The sequence below is a fragment of the Schistocerca cancellata genome, chromosome 1, assembly GCF_023864275.1.
Source record: "Schistocerca cancellata isolate TAMUIC-IGC-003103 chromosome 1, iqSchCanc2.1, whole genome shotgun sequence".
NCBI classification, from domain to species: Eukaryota; Metazoa; Arthropoda; class Insecta; order Orthoptera; family Acrididae; genus Schistocerca; species Schistocerca cancellata.
This window is the reverse complement of record NC_064626.1, coordinates 481,111,343-481,133,807: the sequence shown is the minus strand read 5'-3', so window position 1 is coordinate 481,133,807 and position 22,465 is coordinate 481,111,343. Positions and strand designations below refer to the sequence as shown.

The 22,465-nt window shown below is 40.0% G+C and overlaps 1 protein-coding gene across 2 annotated transcripts in view; it reads right to left on the bottom strand.

Moving 5' to 3' along the window:
* LOC126177552 (histone-lysine N-trimethyltransferase SMYD5) overlaps positions 1-22,465 on the bottom strand; it is a 79,993-nt gene that overhangs the window by 28,766 nt on the left and 28,762 nt on the right. For both annotated transcript variants that reach the window (XM_049924464.1, XM_049924463.1), the window contains exon 5: positions 18,063-18,175. In XM_049924464.1, the coding sequence (XP_049780421.1) occupies positions 18,063-18,175 (113 nt within the window). The remainder of the gene's footprint in view (positions 1-18,062; positions 18,176-22,465) is intronic.

Here is a 22,465-nt window from a genome sequence, read left to right as displayed (position 1 = left end):
GCAAAATATCTGCCTATGACAGAGTTACTCTCTCAGTGCCTGAAATTTTCAAGGGCCAGAAAGGAACTGAAGCCAGGATATGGGAGAACAGAACTTCCAGTGAATAAAAATGAGGTTTTCCAGTGTCTCTTTGCCGGATCCAGAGAGTCCTCAGTCATTAGTTTCATAAATATCACCATGCCATATTTCAATAGGTGCAGACCTCGTGATAGTCAACTCTGAATGGCAGCTTCTTTCCACTAAAATGACTGATAGGCATTACGGAGTGATCAAGATATCTGAAAATTGTAATTAGTAGGTTTATCAAAGCAGAAGCTTTGTATTCATGATATAATGAAGTTCTCACATTTAAAATTAATGTGACTAACTTCTTCCTCATGGGTTTAAATAAATTTCTGATCATTAACTTTGTAACAGTCGTATTTCCTCTAGCATTTCAAGTAAAATTACACTTGTCACAAAGTAGCCCCATCCACAAGGACAAGATAAATTTATATGTGATATTACAGATAGTGATTTGAGCAATATATGCACAAATGTGGAACAACAGTTACTTTAGCAATGGACTCACTACAGTGACAATGATTAAATTCTGTCAAGATTAATCCTATTTTACATTACTCCTGAAACAATGTTACTTACAAGTTACTAAGTGCTATTGTTTTGTGCAGTAATATTCAGAAATCTATTTATATTTTAACAAATTCATTTGAGTTTGTTCCAGTCACTTAGTAATTAACTCACTCTCCTTGTTTCTAGTTCTGCAGATGCATATTATATAACAACTTTGGAACATCCATGTTAAAAAATTTTGTTTTTATGGTCTTACAGCAAAATATTTTTATGTACATTTCCTACTGTTCACAGCTATGATTAATAAATGTGTTGCATATTTCTGATTGATCACTAATATTCTCATTTTTTTACTGCAGAGGTATAGCATGAGCTCTACCATGTTTATAGACTGACCGATGACATTTTTGATAACACTTTTTTATCTCTAGTGAAACTCTGAAATTGTACTGTGATACTACTTCTAATAATTATTATGTAACTTAACACATAGTGGAGATGCTGAGTCACAGATAGGCACAACAAAAATTCCTTCCTGGATTTTCCATTGTTTGATATTATATAACTTAATTTCCTTCCACAAGATGCTGTTTGTTATCAAACAAGCTGCTTATCAAAATATTATATTTCTACTTGTGATATAATTGGAAAGAGCTTTCAAAGAAAATGGTGAAGATTAATAGAAAAGTACTATATTTGTAAAGTATCTCTTTTAACTTTGTAAGTATCAGTGCTGCAAGTGGACCCATAACTCTAGACCTTTTTTTTCTCTCCAGAAACATTACTCTTATTTGATTTCTATGTTGTTGTTGTTGTGGTCTTCAGTCCTGAGACTGGTTTGATGCAGTTGATTTCTATAATCTAAGTATTTTTTCCCCAATTATCTGACAAACCATTAAGGCTACCCATTTTCATCAAAGTGTGCCCCTCGCAACTGAGGAACAATGTATAAAGATATAATCTTTAACTGGTACTGTTTTCTTATATTCTGGTTAGAGTGTTATTCTGGCTAGATCTGGTGGTGCATAGATTGGTGCGTAAGTTCATAGCATTTTTGTTTTGCATGTTGGTATTCTGGTTGCTATGTGTTATTAATTATCATTTTTTGTTTGTAGTTCACTGTTGCTGTTTGAGTTTGCATATTGTCATTTGGAGATAGTGAGTGGAGCCGTGGACACTAGAAAAATGGAGTGGCAAGTGGAGAAATTGGAAAATTTCCAACATATTCTTCTGTTTGAGTTCAGTAGGGAGGTGACAGCAGCGGAGGCAGCCAGAAAAATTTGCACCGTTGGACAGAGCGCAGCAAGAAAATCGGTTTTTCATTTGAAGAAGGATTATTTTGACATTAGTGACTCTCCACCTTCAGGAAGACCTTCAGGGTTTGATGAAGATCATTTAAATGCTTTAATCCACAATGATCAAAATCGGTGTACTTGAGAACTGGTGAATATAATTAACTGTGATATGCAATGGATAAGGTTCAAAAATCGGTATGTGGGTACAGCATGCTCTAAGACAAAACCACAAAAATCTCAGGAGGTGGCCATATGTGCATCTCTGCTTGCTTGTCATCAATTGGCTCAAGAACAACACTTACCATTCCTATCCCGTAACATTACTGGTGATTATAAATGGTTTATTTATGCTAATGTAAGACAAAGAAAGGAATGGGAGAAGCTCAAACAAAGCTGCAAATCCCCATGCAAAGAACTGCACACATCCACAAAAGCTCTGCATCTAGTGGGACAGCAGTGGTGTGGTATACTACGAACTGCTTCTCTAAAGTGTAACCATCACTGCTGACATTTGTTGTCAACAGCTGAGATGTCTTGCAGATGGAATCAAAGAACAACAACCAGGAAGACTGCGTGAAGTGATGCTACTCCATGGTAATGCCAGCCCACTTTCTGCTAGACTGACACAAAACACTATACAAGAGCTGGGTTGTGAAAGCACATCCAAAATTAACTTCTCCTGCAGAATTCAAAAGTATGAGACATGCTTAATGTTAGATAAACAACAACAGAAATTCCTGGACAGAAAAATATATATTACAATGGAAAGGCAACCACTTACCTTTATAGGACTGGTTCACTGCTCACAGAAACATGTAATAGAAAACAGTTAACACTAGCTTCAAAGCTCTTGCTCTTTTTGTAGTAAGAGTACACATATTCACAAATACAGACACCAAGATATACACACTCGTGATAGCAACGAGACTCGTCATTACTGCAAGCAAATAAGTTTGGATGTCTGTGTGGTTGCATGTCTAAATGTGTGTAATATTACTAGAAAAACAGCAAGAGCTCAAAAGCTAGCGTTAACTATTTTCTATTATGCTCTTCTGTGTACAACACACCAATCTTCTATAGGTAAATGGTTGCCTTTGTCTTATTTTACATAGTAATGTAAAATATGTGACAAAATGACATACTTGTGGTATAGATCATGTTGCAGTGTAGCACTATACTTGGGTATGGGAGTTGAATGTGTTAGAACTCTAAGCCTGACAATGCTTTGAACTATGTCTTCAGTTTGTTGCCTCTTTCCTGTGCATTGAGTAGTGCTATGAAGGCAAGTTCTTTCCTCCACAGTGGTGTCAATGTGGGATAGTACATCTGCCAGGTCCATTCCGCTCACCATCAACATGTTGAATGTATGTAGTGAACTGCACAGAGAAATCTAGATGGTGCAGCTGGTTTGGGCATGCTTTTCCTGATTTCTGATGGAAGGTGAACACAACTGGCTTATGGTCTTTAATGGTGAAGTGCCTACCTCCACACATATGCCTAAGCTTTCTGATTGAAGGGTAGTTCACATAGCACTCGTGGCTGTAAGCTGGCCAATTTTTTTGTGTTCATGATAATTTTTTTACTGAATGTAAATGTTGTGCACATTACAATATGACTCCAGTGGCAGTTCATGATGCATCCATCATAAAAGACAGGCGTATCAGGAAGAGGGTGAGCTAATACAACAGCCTCTACAAACCCAGCCTTTACTCTGGAGAAGGATGGTTTCTTTAAATCAGTCAACTGCAGTGAGTCTCCAGGTTTATTTGAACATATTAGGAATTTGTTGAAATTTATTGCCAACAATGCTTGATTGTGCATAAAATGTTCATACAGAATTGCCAATCCCAAGAAATGGTACCTTAAAAAAAGATGAAGAGAACCTGTGATCTTTGAATGGAAAATCATAAGAAAGATCTTTGGATCAATCCACGAAGAGAACACAATGAGATGTAGGAAGAACCAGGAACTGCACGACATAATGAAGCAACTGGACCTCATGCAGAAAAAGAAAATGGAGAGAATAAGCCTGACATGGCACATTGGCAGAGGACCAGAAATGTGGCATGCTAAAGCTGTGCTTATGGGAAAACCTGATAGAACTCATCCAATAGGAAGACTGAAGAAGCAGTGGGAGGATGAACTGCATATATGTACTATCAGCAGTTGGGTGTCCATGAGAAATGAATCCAAAGTGCACAAGATCACCATCTATGGAGGAACAAAGTAAGGTCGGCACATCTTCAGGGCCTGTGATCACCGATACGTATGTATGTAGTATGCATGCAAGAAATGGAGTAATTCATCTACTGTTGCGGCAATCAGAACTGAGAAAAAGCTTCCACTCAGTCTTGAGGTGGATGGATTTCATCCAAGTTTTTACTTCCATTGTCCCAAAGACACATTTTGATGGGATAATTACTAAGCCATGTTCTCACAGTGTAATGGACAGTTCCTATAGGTGGGCTGGATACCCTGGCACACTGGACGTAATTAGAAACAAGTCATTAATGGAGAACTAACAGAACTCGGCCTCTAGTCATCTCATCTATGAATCATGGAAAGCCAGTCCATGAAGCATTGGAAAGCCTGAGCAGTACTGTACAGTACAAATGCCATTTGAAGAAATTTGTACAGTCTAAATGGGAGTGCAAACAGTGGTTTTGAGTATATCATCTGTTGCAATACATATGCAATAGAAAGAACAGATGAGGTTGACTGTACAGTACCAATGCCATTTGCAGAAATTTGTACAGTCTAAATGGGAGTGCAAACAGTGGTTTTGAGTATATCATCTGTTGCAATACATATACAATAGAAAGAACAGATGAGGTTGATTAGGGAGAAAATTGACTTGCTCTGAATATGTACAGCAAAATTTAAATAGGTCGCACAGGTTAATGGTCAAGTATCATATTGGCGTTGAGCCCATTGCTCTTCTTAGATGTAATATGGAGTGGTGAGGCCCAGCTACCTAAAGGGGGACTGATTCCAGGTATTAACATAAAAGAGAGCCCTTTGGGGACAGACAATGAGGTAGGGCATGAACTGGTGGTTCTGGCATGGCGACAATGTGATGTTCTGTTGAGAGTTTTACCAGTGTTGGAGTAGACAATGGACAACTGACTTCAGGAAGTTGACAAAGCAAGTCATCATATGATTAATCAATAGTGATCACTTTGTTTTCAGCATGGTTGGCAGGGTGCAGGAGTCTGTGAGTAAACAACTGTGTTACAGAGTTAAGCAGGAGTATGTGGCGAAGATATGGGAAGAGGCTGCAAGCTGTGAAGAAATCTGCTTCAGCAGGTTGGTTGATGCTGTCAAGATGCAGCTCCAAATTTTCTGTGATACCAGCAGATATTCTCCTTTGTGGGCAAATGCTTGTTTCTACTGAAAGAGTGTCATTGTTGTGACATGCACGTGGAGTGCTGTATTTGTGGGACTTGGCTTGTTTAGATAGATCATCTACTTTCATTTGCAGAGCTCTATATTTAGGCTTTCTAGCATTCAGTTCTAAATGCTGACTGTATTCTCTCCAAATAAACAAGGTATTTTAACTTTAGCCAGAACTTGCATACTATTAAAAATAGAACACATTACCACAAATACTTAATGCATGATTTTTACTAGGTTTCTGCAATGCCCTGTATTTCAGAATCATAATGGTAACTTATTACTTCGTAATGTAAAAAGTGATTTTCTGCAAACACATGGTAAGTGAAACCCAAGACTACAAATAAAGATTGTTAATTTTTTAGTCAACATCATACTGTTTCTAGATAATGTTTTATTTATCGACGATAATAACGTAGGCCGAAGCGGTGAATTAAAATTTGTACCAACACTCAAATTCGAACCCAGGTCTCTTGCTTACTATGCAGCAGCAGTGGACCGAGACATGAGTTGTAATTTGCATCAGGGTGGGAGATGTAATCTGTGCAGCAGTGTTAGCCACAGTAGTGTAAAGGGTATCACATCTGCCTAGTAAGCAGAAGACCCAGGTTCAAATCTCGGTGTTTCTACAAATTTTAATCCATTGCTTTGGTCTACATTACTATCATAGATGAAAATGAGAATCAATATGTCTCAGGAACATCAACTATATATGATTAATAGTTTTATTTATCAAAATACAACCAATTTTGTCTGTTCGCAACAAATGTAGGGAAAAATGCCTTGTGCAGTGGAGGCTCAGTTGGGACACCCAGATTTGACTTGCACTATAACCTTTTCATTTCTTACAATCTAGTTGAAGAGTTGCCTCTCATCTTCAAGACTTCTAACCTACACATTTAGCTCTTTTGTGAGCCCCATGCATTTGTATGTTCCTCATTATTAGGATGTCAAAGAAGGCATGTTGTTTATTTTCCACTCTATTCTGTAACCTGTATCCTAGAGTGGATGTTTAGTTGTCTGAATAACATACTGTTGGTCAACAGGCTGCTGAATCGTGTCCTCTTTCAAGAAAAAAATTAACTATATTTAACTAAATTCCCACGATAAAACTTTTTTGTTGTTAGTAGGTTTAATATGAAATAGATAATTACCAGAAAGTGGCATAACAAGACTGTCAATATTCTGAAGGAGTACATTAGTGATGACTTGCATCAAGTCTTTTATAAATAATAGAACTATATTACAACTCATCACACTATCAAAAAGATAACTAAAGGTGCTTCAAAGCAGTTTATAAAAGCTTAATACCTGTCTCATTTATGTAGTGTTTGACCTTACTGGCATACCCTGCTTCTATATATTAGGTAATTCATAAAGCTTTAGTGCCTTGGCCTGAGTTGGAAAAAAAATATTCTGCGCGGCTTTAGGAGGGGGGGAGAGACAGGGAGTGAGCACTGCTGTGAAACTTCCTGACAGTTTAAAGTGGTGTGCCAATCTGAGACTCAGAGCACTGCCTGGGAAAGGCAAAGATAAAAAATCAAGTGTGGTACACCAGTATGAGTCATGGATCTGTCTTTACAGTTTTATTCATCAGTATGTCTTGTAATACTTCATTTCTAAACCGGCTGTGACAGAGAAGCTGCCACCCTCTCTTTTGAAAGTTAAAGCACAAATATCAAAATTAATCAGCCAATGAAATATATTAATTGTGAACTGCCAGAGCAGCTAGTCAACTCACTAGAAAGACTTTGGCTTTTAAAAAGGGCACCAACTTTGGCCATTAGGAAGATGAATATTGTACAGTCCCATAAATATGGCACCAATTGCCTCAAACATGAAACCCCTCCACTGCCTTTGGCACTATACAGCCACATTTTGCCACCTGTGGGAGATGCCTGCCATTGGCCTGGGCTGGTTAGAGTTGGGAGTTGTTCTTTCAGGTCACCCCCAACTTTTATTGGTATCTGGAGCTTGGAGGGGGCTGGCTCAGCAGAAACCCTTGAAAGGAAAGTATATAAATCTGCCAGCATGCCATTCTTCTCTCCCAGCTTTTTGCAATCCTTAACTGAGCAATGTGGCTGTCCATGATCTCTATCCACTGCTGCCAATGCATTGACATGAGACCTGCCTCCATGAAGTGAGCTATCCCACCATTAATCTCCCTTGCAATACATGTGCATGTGTTAGTGCATACATGCTTTCTCATTTACACTGTTTCATTTAATTTTGGAGTGTCCCCTGTCCACAGCTAGGTGATAACTTAAAATACCCAACATGGTTTCGGTTGCCCAACAATTTACTCTTTGCTAAAGTCCATAATAAACTTCTGGTACTTGGTTTTCAATGACAAATATATCTTATTTTGTGTAATGGTGGTAGGGATGAGTTACTTAATCCCTTACATGACATGAATATCTGCAAGTAGGAAAAGAAATCTACGTTGCCCGTGTGAGGCATAAATTATTCAGCCAGATCAGTTTCATGTAATTAATTTCACTTACACAACAAAATGTTCACCAGAAGCAGCATCTAATCAACACTTTCACCCCCCATAATACAGCAATGTTGGTGACCATGACAGTACCACCCCTCTCTCCAAATTTCACAAAAGCTCTTATGCATACCTTAATCGACTAACACTTCTGGAAGAAAGGTTTGGCTAAGCAAATTTCTGTATGATTCTTTTTGCCCCCCCCCCCCCTCCTCCTTCCATGGGTGTTAGTTAAGAAAGGTATGCAGAAGAGCTTTGAGAAGTTTTGAAGTTATGAGAGTTACTGAATGAATTGAAGTTGTGAAGATACATCACATTCCTCTGCAGATAGCTTACTCTGTAACGGCATTCACTGCAGAAGTTGAGGGTCCTGGTTCAAGTTTCAGTTCAGCATACATTTTTAATATACCATTTGTAACAGGAAGTACTTTAGCTTACTTCAATTAACACTAGTTCCATTACTATACGAGGTGTAAAATTCGTAGGAGTGGCTATACTATCCAAATTTTAATGTGAAGAAAAATGCGTGCTTACCAGTCACCCAAGCAGAAGTAAAAGAAACTGGGCTTGCATACACTTGAATTAAAAACTGATTGAATTTTTATTATGCAGAACATGTTTTTGTAGGTTATGTCATGAAGATAAAGGGTGAGAGAAGAAATAGGGAGAGAAAGAACTGTACACGTACTGAGGGCAGGAAAATACTCCACCCACTGAATCGAGAGAAAGAGAAGGGGCATAGGAAGGGGGGGAGGGATGGGGGGGGAGGGGGGCGGGAGAAAGAGAGAGAGAGAGAGAGAGAGAGAGAGAAGGTGCAAGAAAGGCTACAATGCAATACCTCCAACATTAGTACTGAAGTGTAATTAATAACCAGGTAAAAAACATAGGTTACAAATGGAAACAAAAAGCAGACAAATGGCGGAAAAAGATGGAAAAGAGAGTATACGACGAGAAAAGAAAGAAAAGAGGTAAATGTTTACTGACTGAAAGAAAGTAGCATGTAAATAGAAAATGACAGGAAAAAATGCTATGGAAGAGAGTAGAAAAAACAAAAGTGCAAGAAAAATTGAGCAAGGTGATAAATTGGTTACGAAACTTACCTTACATTTGAGAGAATTGGGAATAAAATTGCTGTCAACATCCAGATTTAGGTTTTACAAGGTTCTTTAAATCATTTAGTCAAACAAAGAGATCATTTCTTTAAAAAGAAAGTGGCTGGTTTTCCTTCTCAACATTGTCAGATCCAAGATTGTCATCTGATTCAGATTAAATCAGGGACAGGACATTACTATCATTTCTTTTTTAGGAGTGAGGAAGTGGAAGTACCTACAATGAAACCTGGAGGATTTTGGGAGCTGTGAGAGTGTTCGATAGTTACTGTAGCAACTACTTGCTGAGTTCAGAAGCATTCAAACTATTGATTTAAGTGGTGCGAGAAACACACACACAAGGTGCTGATGGGAATTGTAGAATTAATAGAAATAAAATGACATCAACCAGTACTGAATTTGCTCACTGAGCACAACCAACTTATGCTAGCAGACAACACTGTGTTTAGTGTATCTATGTCTATGAAAGCCAAAAGTGACATTGAATTAATGACCACTGAAATGATATATCCTCAAACTTGGAATTCCTTTTTCTATTTATGTGATAGATGCACTAAACAGTTGTGAGGCATGAGGATTTGGTATTGGCAGGTTGTACAATACAGACTTTTCAATAGTGACATTCATGTGACTAAGAACTTTGTGGGGTGACAATATTCAAGAGTGTCATAGGCCCTCACACACACTGCTTTTTAATGATTATGTGACTGGTAAAAAGTCACCCTGGTAGGTGAGGGAAGGGATTTTCAAGAAGTTTCAGTACATAACTGAAGGAAATTATACCTGTGGTCTAGCATCTCCTCATTACCAAATTATAGTACAGGATGGTCTAGTGCAATAATACTTCTTTCCTATTTTTAGTAGGGTGTCATTCAGATTGGATGTGGTATTAATGGCTCACGCAGTTATTTATTTGCACTTGTGTTCATTAAGACACAAAAACATTTAAGACTGTATGTCTATTCAGTCATTGTTTCAGCATCATAATGGATCAACCCCCTACATGACAAGCAGATTGTATAGTAACTGATCAGTAATGAGTGACATTTGTAAAATGAAGGACAACGGTGTATATACCTCCATGCAAGCCCTAACTTCTCTTCTCTCCATGGTCTTTATGGGAAATGAACATTGGCAACAGTAGAACTGTCCTATAGTCAGATTCACATGTCGGTTCTAAATTTTCTCAACAGTGTTCCTCGAGAAGGAAGGCCCTTTTCTCCAGGGATTCCCGTTTGAGTTCCTGAAGCATCTCTATAATACTTGTGTGTTGATCAAACCTACCAGTAACAAATCTAGCAGCTCACCCCTTAATTGTTTCAGTGCCTTCTTTTAAATCTGATCTGGTGGCCAAGCAGTAATCAATAATGTCAGACTTTTTTATGATGGAAACTTGAGTTTAGGCTTCAATTGCAAGCAAACAAATAGGCCTTCATGAAAGAGTTATACCAATATTTTTCTAGTTTTATTCTGCATTAGGCTATATGGAGCTTTGTGGTTTTAATGTTCAATACATTTTTTTTTTTTTTAATTTTAGATTGTAGTATGTATTGTTCGGTTTTGGGCGTCTTTGCTAGGAACTGTTCACTTTAAAACAATACAGCTTGAAATGTATTTGTTTGATAGTAATAAAATCTTAATATGCTATTGGCACATACAGTATATTGGTAGTGGAAATCTCAAGTTAAAGAACTTTTCAGTCACCCATAAAAAGGTTCTTATGATTTTTCTAAAGTAACTTTTTCTCAACCCACAATAAACATGTAACAGAAAGTGTGGGTTTATTTTGAAGGTCTCTTTTGTGGTTGTAAGAATTTACAACCACTATTACATTACAGTGTGAGGCGGATTTTATATAGAGAGTTGTTTAAAAATTCTGGCTGGGAGTATCACCTCTGCCTTAGAGAATTTTCTAAAACAGTCAACTCCAGGTGCAGTGACTTATTCTTTGGTGCTATCCAAGATATGATATAACCTTTCAGCTATGACATGCTCAATTGATCGACTATTGTATGGTATAGCACTTGATCTATAAAAACAACTAACCTGAGCCAAGTTAATTTGGTTGTGGTTCCTTCTTTATTTATGATGTGTAAAATTATGATGTATTTCCAAGCTGCAGATGGTGTCTTGAACCCTCTGCACCTGTATCCTCGGCATTGATTATAGTTGCCAAAACTGTTTTCTAAAGATTCAAGCACATTTTCTTGCCACCCATACATCATTGTACAATTCTGTCCACACCAGGTCTGTTCTGTAAATATCTTGTAGCCCTGTGTTTGTAGCTCTCATTATTCTAAAGAAGGTATTTTGGCATGCAGCAGCTGTCACCGCATTCATTAGCAGTGGTTTTCTGTTAAGTTTTTTGAAACATAATCTCAAGTTTTTAAACACCTACAGAAGAGCAGAGATTAAAATATTGGGAAAATCTGCCACATTTTCTATCAGTTTCAGGTGGAGGTTTTTAACTGATTAGGAATACCTTAACCATGAAAAATTATGAATAGTTCTTCAAACTGTGCATAAAGTAAAATGTTGAGCTGGATTTTCGGATGCCCTGGACAAAGACATTGTTTCTTTCTTGACCTGGGTGACATATTCCTTATTCTCTTTTGTCTTCATTGACAAAAATTATATTCCATGACAGCGTGCCACTTTCTGATACAAAGAAACACATTGTCACCAACTTTTACACCCTCACTTCGAGAGAAATAAGCAGGATTTTCTGCTATTGCAAGTTCATCTGCTGACAGCAGTGACCTCGAAGGTATCATTGTACAATGGAGACAATCGGATAATAAACACAGCATTCCAGATAATAACAATAGCATCCTGTTTCCCAACCGTCTGGAGGAAGTTGAGGGCACACGGCAATGCTGCACTCAATTTCACAGCTGTGTATGCTGCTAATCGCACACAACCACTCTTCTGTATTATTCTTTACCAAATCAATATCACCATACCTGCATGTTCTTATAATCACAAAAGAGACCTTCGAAACAAACCCTCACTTTCTGTTATATGTTAAATCCTGGGCTGAAAAAAGTTATTTTGGAAAAATCATAAGATCTTTTTTATGGGTGGCTGAAAAATTCTGAGACTTGAGATTTTCACTACCAGTATATGTGCCTAAAACATATTAAAATTTCATTAAGATTGAGCAAATATATTTCAAGGTATATAGTTTTACATTGAACAGTTCCTAGTGAATACCCCAAAGCCGGGCAACCCTTACTACAATCTATAATGAAAATATATATTTATCTAAATGATTAATGGAAAATCTCATATAGAGATGTGAAACAAATACTAACAAAGAGATAGAGGGGCTGGCCAGTACTTACCTCAGCTCAGTACAGCCGATAGATACACACAAAACAAAACCGAAAATTTATGTTCCTAGCTTTCGGAACAAATGTTCCTTCATCAGGGAGGAGAGAGGGGAAAGAAAGGGAAGAAGGGAAAGGAGATTCAGTTACTCACAACCCAGGTTATGAAGCAACAGGGAAAGGAAAATAGGGAGGGTAGCAAGGATGGAGGCATGGTTGTCAGAGGGAAGCCAAAGATATTCTACTGTAAGTACTGTGCCAGCTTCAAACCAAAGACGATGCATACAGAAGTAAAGAGGTATATAGTATAAAGATAAACACAACTATGCAGGATGAAAAGATGCGTGAATGGCTAAGAGGAAAGGGAAAGAGGAGAAGACTGAAGAGTAAATGGGAGTGAGGTTGTTTAACGTAGGTTCAGTCCAGGGGGATGGCGGGATGAAAGGATGTGTTGGAGTGCAAGTTCCCATCTCCGCAGTTCAGAGGGACTGGTGTTGGGTGGGAGAAGCCAAATGGCACATACAGTGTAGCAGGTTCCTAGGTCCCTAGAATTATGCTGCAGGGCATGCTCCGCTACTGGGTATTGGGCATCTCCTAGGCGGACAGTTCGTCTGTGTCCGTTCATGCGCTCAGCCAGTTTAGTTGTTGTCATGCCAATGTAAAAGGCTGTGCAGTGCAGGCATGTCAGTTGATAAATGACATGTGTAGTTTCACATGTGGCCCTGCCTTGAATTGTGTACGTTTTACCAGTAGCGGGGCTGGAGTAAGTGGTAGTGGGGGGATGCATGGGGCAGGTTTTGCAGCGGGGTCGGTTACAGGGGTAGGAACCGCTGGGTAGAGAAGGTAGTCTGGGAATATTGTAGGGTTTAACAAGGATGTTACGGAGGTTAGGGGGTCGACGAAAGGAAACTCTGGGTGGTGTGGGGAGAATTTTGTCAAGGGATGACCTCATTTCAGGGGTTGACTTGAGAAAATCATATCCCTGGCGGAGTAATTTGTTGATGTTTTCGAGGCCAGGATGATATTGGGTGACAAGGGGGATGCTTCTGTGTGGTCTGGGGGTAGGAACATTGTTGTTGGACGGGGAGGAATGTATTGCTCGAGAGATCTGTTTGTGGATAAGGTCTGCAGGATAGTTGCGGGAGAGGAAAGCACTGGTCAGGTTATTGGTGTAATTGTTGAGGGATTCGTCACTGGAGCAGATACGTTTGCCACGAATACCTAGGCTGTAGGGAAGGGAGCGTTTGATGTGGAATGGATGGCAGCTATCAAAGTGAAGGTACTGTTGTTTGTTTGTGGGTTTGATATGGACAGAGGTGTGGATGTGAGCTTCAACAAGATGAAGGTCAACATCCAGGAAGGTGGCTTGGGTTTTGGAGAAGGACCAGGTGAAATTCAGGTTCGAAAAGGAGTTGAGGTTATGGAGGAAATTAAGGAGTGTTTCTTCACCATGAGTCCAGACCACAAAGATGTCATCTATAAACCTATACCAGGCCAGGGGAAGCAGCTGTTGGGTCTTCAGGAAAGCCTCCTCCATGCGGCCCATGAAGAGGTTGGCATAGGACGGAGCCATCCTGGTTCCCATGGCCGTTCCCCTGATTTGTTTGTAGGTCTGGCCTTCAAAAGTGAAGTAATTATGGGTGAGGATGAAGTTGGTAAGTGTGATGAGGAACGAGGTTTTTGGAAGATCTTCGGGTGGGCGTTGGGAGAGGTAGTGCTCAAGGGCAGAGAGACCATGGGTATGTGGGATGTTTGTGTAAAGGGATGTAGCATCTATGGTGACAAGAAAGGTTTCAGGTGGGAGAGGAGTGGGAATGGATTCCCACATTACACCAATAACCTGACCAGTGCTTTCCTCTCCCGCAACTATCCTGCAGACCTTATCCACAAACAGATCTCTCGAGCAATACATTCCTCCCCGTCCAACAACAATGTTCCTACCCCCAGACCACACAGAAGCATCCCCCTTGTCACCCAATATCATCCTGGCCTCGAAAACATCAACAAATTACTCCGCCAGGGATATGATTTTCTCAAGTCAACCCCTGAAATGAGGTCATCCCTTGACAAAATTCTCCCCACACCACCCAGAGTTTCCTTTCGTCGACCCCCTAACCTCCGTAACATCCTTGTTAAACCCTACAATATTCCCAGACTACCTTCTCTACCCAGCGGTTCCTACCCCTGTAACCGACCCCGCTGCAAAACCTGCCCCATGCATCCCCCCACTACCACTTACTCCAGCCCCGCTACTGGTAAAACGTACACAATTCAAGGCAGGGCCACATGTGAAACTACACATGTCATTTATCAACTGACATGCCTGCACTGCACAGCCTTTTACATTGGCATGACAACAACTAAACTGGCTGAGCGCATGAACGGACACAGACGAACTGTCCGCCTAGGAGATGCCCAATACCCAGTAGCGGAGCATGCCCTGCAGCATAATTCTAGGGACCTAGGAACCTGCTACACTGTATGTGCCATTTGGCTTCTCCCACCCAACACCAGTCCCTCTGAACTGCGGAGATGGGAACTTGCACTCCAACACATCCTTTCATCCCGCCATCCCCCTGGACTGAACCTACGTTAAACAACCTCACTCCCATTTACTCTTCAGTCTTCTCCTCTTTCCCTTTCCTCTTAGCCATTCACGCATCTTTTCATCCTGCATAGTTGTGTTTATCTTTATACTATATACCTCTTTACTTCTGTATGCATCGTCTTTGGTTTGAAGCTGGCACAGTACTTACAGTAGAATATCTTTGGCTTCCCTCTGACAACCATGCCTCCATCCTTGCTACCCTCCCTATTTTCCTTTCCCTGTTGCTTCATAACCTGGGTTGTGAGTAACTGAATCTCCTTTCCCTTCTTCCCTTTCTTTCCCCTCTCTCCTCCCTGATATATATTTATCTAACAACCAAATCGCTCCATACAGCCTAGTGCAAAATAAAACAAGAAAAATATTAGTATAACTCATATTGTGAGAGGTCTATTGGTTTGCCTGTAATTACAGTCTAAACTTAAGTCTCATAATAAAGTTGTGAAAGGATACGAGGGTGGTTTGAAAAGTTCATGGAATCACAACGAGAGATCAGCGCTAGCACGAGTTGTTCACGTGATTTTCATTGGACTGTTGCGTGTAAACACAGGCCATGTCAGTGCTCTTGGAAGAAAGCTGAGGTGGTGACGTGGCTCTGTTGTTGTTCTCGTGTAGTGATTTGCGAAGGTGGAAAAAAATTGAGATTCCAGCAGTGATCAAGTACTTCATAAAGAAAAGTATGAAAACAAGGGACATTCATGCCAATTTCCAGAATACACTGGGGGACTCTGCTCCTTTACATTAAACTGTTGCCAAGTGGAAAAATGAATTTAAATTTGGTAGGGAGAGATTAGATGGTGACCCTTGCAGTGGTCGGCCAAGATGTGTCACTACTCCAGAAATCATTACAAAAGTTCACAAAATGGTCATGGAGGATCGTCAATTGAAAGTGCATGAAATTGCTCACACTTGCCAGATGTCATCTGAAAGGGTATATCACATTTTAACTGAAGAATTAGAAATTAAGAAATTATCTGTTAGATGGGTGCCGCGACTCTTGACGCTGGATCAAAAATGCACGAGATTCGACATATTGGAACAATGTTTGACCCATTTTAGGAGAAACGAACAAGATTTTTCGCACTGGTTTGTGACCACAGATGAAACTACTATACCCCAGAAACAAAACAACAGTCAGAGCAGTGGAAACATGCTGATTCTCCACCACCAAAGAAAGCAAAGACAATTCCTTCGACAGGAAAGGTCATGGCATCAGTGTTCTGGGATGCAAAGGGGATTCTGTTTGTAGATTATCTCCCCACTGGGCAAACAATTACTGGAGAATACTATGCTAACCTCCTGGTCAAATCGCAACAAAATATACACGAAAAAAGGCCATGTTTAGCAAAGAAGAAATTCATCATCCAAGACAATGCACGCCCGTACACATGTGCTGTTGCCATGGCAAAATTGCATGAACTAATGTATGAATTGCTGCCACACCCACCTTATTCACCTGATATGGCACCACCAGACTTCCATCTCTTCCCAAAACTGAACATTTTTCTTGGTGGATGAAGATTCACTTCAAACGAAGAATTGGTAGCCACAGTTGGCAACTATTTTGCAGGCCTGGAGAAAACTCATTTTCTAGATGAGATCAAGGCACTGGAACATCGTTGGACCAAGTGCATTAATTTACAAGGAGACTACATTGAAAAATAAAAAAGTGTCAGTGACGTAAGTACTCTTTTTCTATTCAATTCTGAGAACTTTTCAAACCACTCTCATAAAAAGGATGGCAGGTCTTTCAGACGCCAGAATGAGAGTGACCCATCCAAGTGACCTATCTTCTGTTTTACTCTTCCACTAATAACCCTTCTCTTTCCCTGAAGAAGGAACTACTAGTTCCAGGAGCTAAGATACTGTACGTACTCTCATACTTGTGTGTCAGTAGTACTGAAATTTCATCTCCAGAAGGCAATGTTGGCTTATAATTTTATAGTTGTCTCAAGTGAATTTCCCTTTTGACAAGATTAATTATGTCAAGTTCATGAACAGATCACACAACAAAGATGTCACTGTCAACCTAAACCAGACTAATGACTGTGACTCCTTAGGCCTGCCTGGTGCAATCTCTTGAAAGTCTCTTCAGGTTTGCTGCCAGATACTAAAATCAACTTGATTCAGTATTTCAGCGATCCAACTGTTCACCATCTTCAGGAGAACGCTGCTTCTGCTGCTGAGTCCCGCTGAGAACTGATGTTCAAGTTCAGAGGGACTCAGCAGCAGAAGTAGCATTCTCCTGAAGGTGGTGAACAGTTGGATTGCTGAAATATTTAATCAAGTTGATTTTAGTACCTGGTAGCAAACCCTAAGAGACTTTCCATACTAATGGCTGTCTCACCAGAAATGTAGAAAGCCTTCACCCTCTCTATACCTCTAGGCAACACGTTGCTAAGGGAGGAACCATTATACTGAAACCCTCTAATCTTCTGAGAGTTTTGTTCTTCGTGAGTTTACTACAATTATTAGTGAAAATTTAATAACAAGATAAAGAATGATTTCTTTGAATTGCCCATGGAAATTTTGTGCTTAGCACTGATCAGGCAATGTACATGGGGGACAGAGGTAAACAGTGATGCGACATCAATGGTAACCAATGGGATGTTCGGCTGGAGTAGAGAAGCTACTGATTTTAGGCAGTACTGAAACTAGCAAACCAAGCAGGTTCTTTCTGTTGAGGGAAGCCCCTCTGTGGTGCAACAGAATATCAACCTGCTCACAAAGCAGTTGTACTGAAACTTCTGCAGCTTTTGATTTTGGAAGGCTCTATTTAAGTTGATGAAAAAATTAAATTTTATTCAAAATTAACCACAAATTACCTGATACTGGTCGCTGATGCCTGCATTCCAACATATGAAACTTTCCAACATATGTTTTGCAGACAATTAATGTATATGCCACAATACCACCAAACGAGAAACATAAGATTGTGTCTGCTAAAACTTACACAGCGCCAATAATTCTATTACTTTACTCTCACTGAAACCAAACTAATGTTTAAAATTTAGGTTGCTGTCTTGCTCTGTTGCCACAAACTTTCAGACCAAATTAGATAACAAATCTCATCTCATCTATTCATCATCTGAAACATTTGAATTACTATAAAGAAGTGATTAGAAATTGTGTTTTGTGGTAATGCAGAGACAAAATGAATAGAATATAAGTACTTTTCTAGAGAGGCAAGAAAAGAAAATGGTATGAGAAGAATATAAATCAGAACTTTCATTGAAACTACTGCACCATTAACCATGTACTTACTTCCATGTTTCATTCATAACATCCAAAGGATTTGATGATCCAGTAACAAAGCATAAAATCTGGTGATATTGCTCCCAAGCTTGTTCTTTGCATGCAGTGCTACAATATTTCATCTGCAACAAATGGTCCAAAAATGAGTTTCACAAGTATTAAAAAACACCAAACAAACAGCTGATGTACTTTCCCAACAGTACTAAATACGCAAAGCTAACAATTAGTAAAAAGAGAAAACAGGTCATTACTCACATTTCACACGAACTGCTATGCTGATGGTCACACAGAGTAAGATTGTAGGAGGAGAACGATTACCTCAGAGCATGTGGGGCAGTGACAAGGTGGGAGGGAGGGGGGGGGGAGGGGTGGCACTCCAGGTACAGGCTTTTTACTCATTACAGAGTTCTCATGAACATTTCAGTAATAACTGTCTGCAATTCTGCTAGACAATAGATTCAATAAGTCTTTGCTGAGCTGTGCTGAAGTGTTATCAACCTGTTCTCTTTCACTTTCTTGTACAGCTACTGAGCTGCAGAAAGTGTCCAAGACCAGCACCCTGGCCCATGTATAACTAAGCCAGTTCACAGCAGAACATGGCAGCAGTGTATGTACCAATCATCTGTCCCCAATTCCCCTAAAAACACCTCCCCCCCCCCTCCTTCACTGCACAATGGAATCACAACAATAGTTTTTTTTATCTATGGACAAAGAAGGCTTGTGATAGTTGAGTAATTATACATTCAGATTTACACACCAGAGTTATTGTAGTGGGCTATTGAACACATCTATGCTATACTGTGAATGTGTACATCTATACTTAATCTATGGATTCAAATACATCAACTGTAAGAAGAAAATATTTTCTGCACAACAAAGAGGGGGGTTGGGAAATTCTAAGTCAAAGATGACCTGTTACAGAACTGAGACCTTCTTGATCTCCATGGGGTGCAACAAAGCAGTGAAGGAGCTATCAACTCTGCAGTCCAGTTATCATGGTTACACAGTAATTTGACAGACTTAAGAGACAAAGACTGCCCTGCTTCAGACTTATTCAATTGTTAAAATTTGATTCTACTGGCCAACTTGAGAGTGTTTAGCTTTCTGACATTCATCTAGTCATATACTGCCCCTGAACTACATGTCACTCAATCAACCTCGTACAGTCTTCAAAACACATTTTCTTCACGTCTAGTTTTTCCAGTCAACATTAAAAATAGAAAAAAATAATAGTATTTAATGAACCTTTTTGCATGATTAGATGTGCACTTTCATATGCAGTTGAATAACGGTTTTCTAAGGTTTATTTCCCATTTTTCCTCCCTGATGAGTATTAATGTATCACTTTTTTGCTCGATAGTATTTTTGCCACACAATATATAGGACAAATGTAGAAAAAAATCTTTAGATCTGACATAAGGGGGAGGAGGGGGGGGGGGGGGAGGAGGAGGTTGAGGGAACTTGGACCAATGTAGATAGGAAAAATGTAAAACTTAGCTATTCAAAGAAAATGAAATCAGAGCATCAGTGGAGAACATACATAATTCCTCCCCTCAAGCTTTCACATGTTAAAACACTTCTGCTCTATTTCATCTTCACCAGCTTGCCTATTCAACATTTCTCTCTTGTACCCTATCTGCACCAGTTGCCCACATCAGTACCTGTCTTCCATAATATTCTATCAGCCTTGATGAGAGAACAGGGGAATAAAAAACTAAACCATTTCATATGTTCAACAATTTATACTCACTATTCATGCTGATAGTGGCACAGAGTAAATGGGGTAGGAAGGGGAAAAATCACAGAGCACATCCAGTTGCGATGGGGGTGATGCAAGAGGGGGCTCTCTGGGTATAAGCTTTATTAATCAATATTTATCCTGTTCTGGCTCTCTAATTCATAGAGCAAATTTTGTTCTTTATATCTGCTGTCTTCTAAATATTTCTGAAGAATTTACAATGTTCTTTGATATGTTTCACTCACACATTACACGAAATATTTGTCGAATTTAGAAGCAAATGGTCTGCAATGTTAGTGCTTTTACATCACATCATAAGCATGATCGCAATTTCAAAAATGATTGTTTCTTTAGCATTTTGTCAAAGTATAACGATAAAACAATCCTGGCAAAATCATACTGACTCGCTCTCTCTCTTTTTCACTTTCATCTTGCCCCCAACACAAAGTTGGGACTGCAGTTTGGCAGGTAGACTGGGCAGAGGGGTTGTGGTGTTGTGTTGAGTTGAATGAGTGATGGAAGAAGAGAGATGGGGAGTGGGGGGGGGGGGGGCGGGGGGGAGGGTTGAAGATGGATAGCTGACAGCTTGGAGAGAGGCATACAACATAGGAATGCAGGGGGGAAAGGCAGCAGGTGGACAGAATAGGAATGCGAAAAGTGAGCACTGGAACTGCTCAGTTTGTGCAGCACACAATGAAAATGACATGGGGGATTCAATTGAGAGCAGTTGACAGAATGAGAGACTGTAGGGAAGGGGGTATGGTGTAGGGGGTTAGTGGAAACTGAGGCCAGGATTACGACAACAAAGGATGTGCTGCAAGGATAACTCCCATCTATGGAGCTCAGAACAGCAGGCTGGGGAAAGGATCCTGATAGCATGGGTTGTGAAGCAGTCACTGGAATTGTGCACATTGTGTTCAGCCACTAGCTAGTCAGCTCTACTCTTGGCAACAGTTTGGTGATGGACATTCGAGTGGACAGTTGGTGTGTGGCCACGCCTACTTAAATGCTGTGCAAAAGTTGCAGCAGAGTTGGTATACAACAAGGCTGTTTTCACAGGTGGCCCCTTGTTTCTGAAGGGATAGGGAAGCCTGTGATTATACTGGAATAAGATGCGCTGGTTGGGTGAATTCGGCAGGTCTTACACCTGGGTTCTCCATGGACTCTCCCATTTGCTTCCTTGGTCTTCCTCAGCCCAATATGCCACCTTCCTGGTCAACCTCCACCTCTCTCACTGTTTCATCTGTATTTCAGTCCATATCAAGCACTCTAACATCAATACTACTTGCATTTTGACAGCAGTCATCTCTTTCATTCCACAAAAAGTCACTCCCTTATAGTCTGCACAACAGTGAACAGCACATAAGCAGTGAAGATAATTCTAAAGGTATCTCCAAATAAAAGGATCTTCCAGAGAGTATGGAACTTCAGCAAGCAGGTACCATACAGTTGTGTGGTACAGTCTGCACAATTACTCTCTACATTTGGGAAGACTTATGGGCTTTTATACTATAATTCATGTCACAATCTTATTCATGTAGTTTTTTTATCATGTGCAGAGTCTCTTGATCTAAGATGTGCTCACTGTATGGACTCCTCCATTGAGAGCAGGTACTTAGCAAAGTGGCATAAGAGTCAAGGCACTAGAATTACAGTCAGAACAATAATGGGATCTTTCCTTCAAAAATGCCACAGCCTACTCCATGCCCTCCCTTTGTCTAACCTGAGCTGGAGTTCTGTTATATGACTTCTTCATTATCAAGAGAACACTAACCCAATGTTCCTTCTTGGGGCAGCACTAAACATTGTAGATGGGGCATTAAATGTCAGCTGTGGGAACATTAAGAGCCCTATGAATAAAATATCTGTCATAGATTAGCACAAAAAACAAACTTCAATCAGGCTGACATCAGGAATAAGTGTTTACTAAAATTAATCCCAGATTATTTCCTCTTGAAACTGGATCCACTTTCGCATCAGTGGTGTTTACTTAACAAGGTGGGTGATGGAGCAACGTGCAGTGGCAAGGTGCAATCTTCCACATGGTGCTCCAGCTAAGCATCATTCTGACACATCTGTCAATTGCAAGATCTTCAGGGTGCACACAGAAAATTTAGCACTGATTTTCCTGCTAGTTTTAGTATTGTGAAGGTACTTAGCCATTGTAAAGTTCATTACAGCTGGGATGAAGCAAATTCTACAGTGATAGTTTTCCAAGTAAACAAATTTATCGATGGCATGTTAGAAGCATAAACAGTAACCCAATGTGGCACTTGTTCCAGTGCTGCCAGTTATCAGGCTATGCAACTGCTGAAGAGAGTGGTGCGGGATAAAGAGAGAGCACACTGCTGTCACCAAAAAACACGTTCTCTCACCCTCTCTGCAGCGATTTACACACCCACCTTCTTATTCGCACACCAAAAAAGGCAAATTTCACGGATAAAGTCAAGTTCAGCTGCAGTCATCAGTTCACAACCCAATAATGGTCTACATTTTGTGCAAACAAGAAATTTTTTTTATATATGAATGTGTGGTGTCTGTTCTTTTGGACATGTCTGAAAGAACAGACACCACATGTGCCTCCACAGCACAATGAAGTTGGAGGAGGGGAGAAAGGAAAGGAAAGGTGGGAAAGGAGGAAATTGACAGGGACTGCAGATAGGTGGTGCGCGGT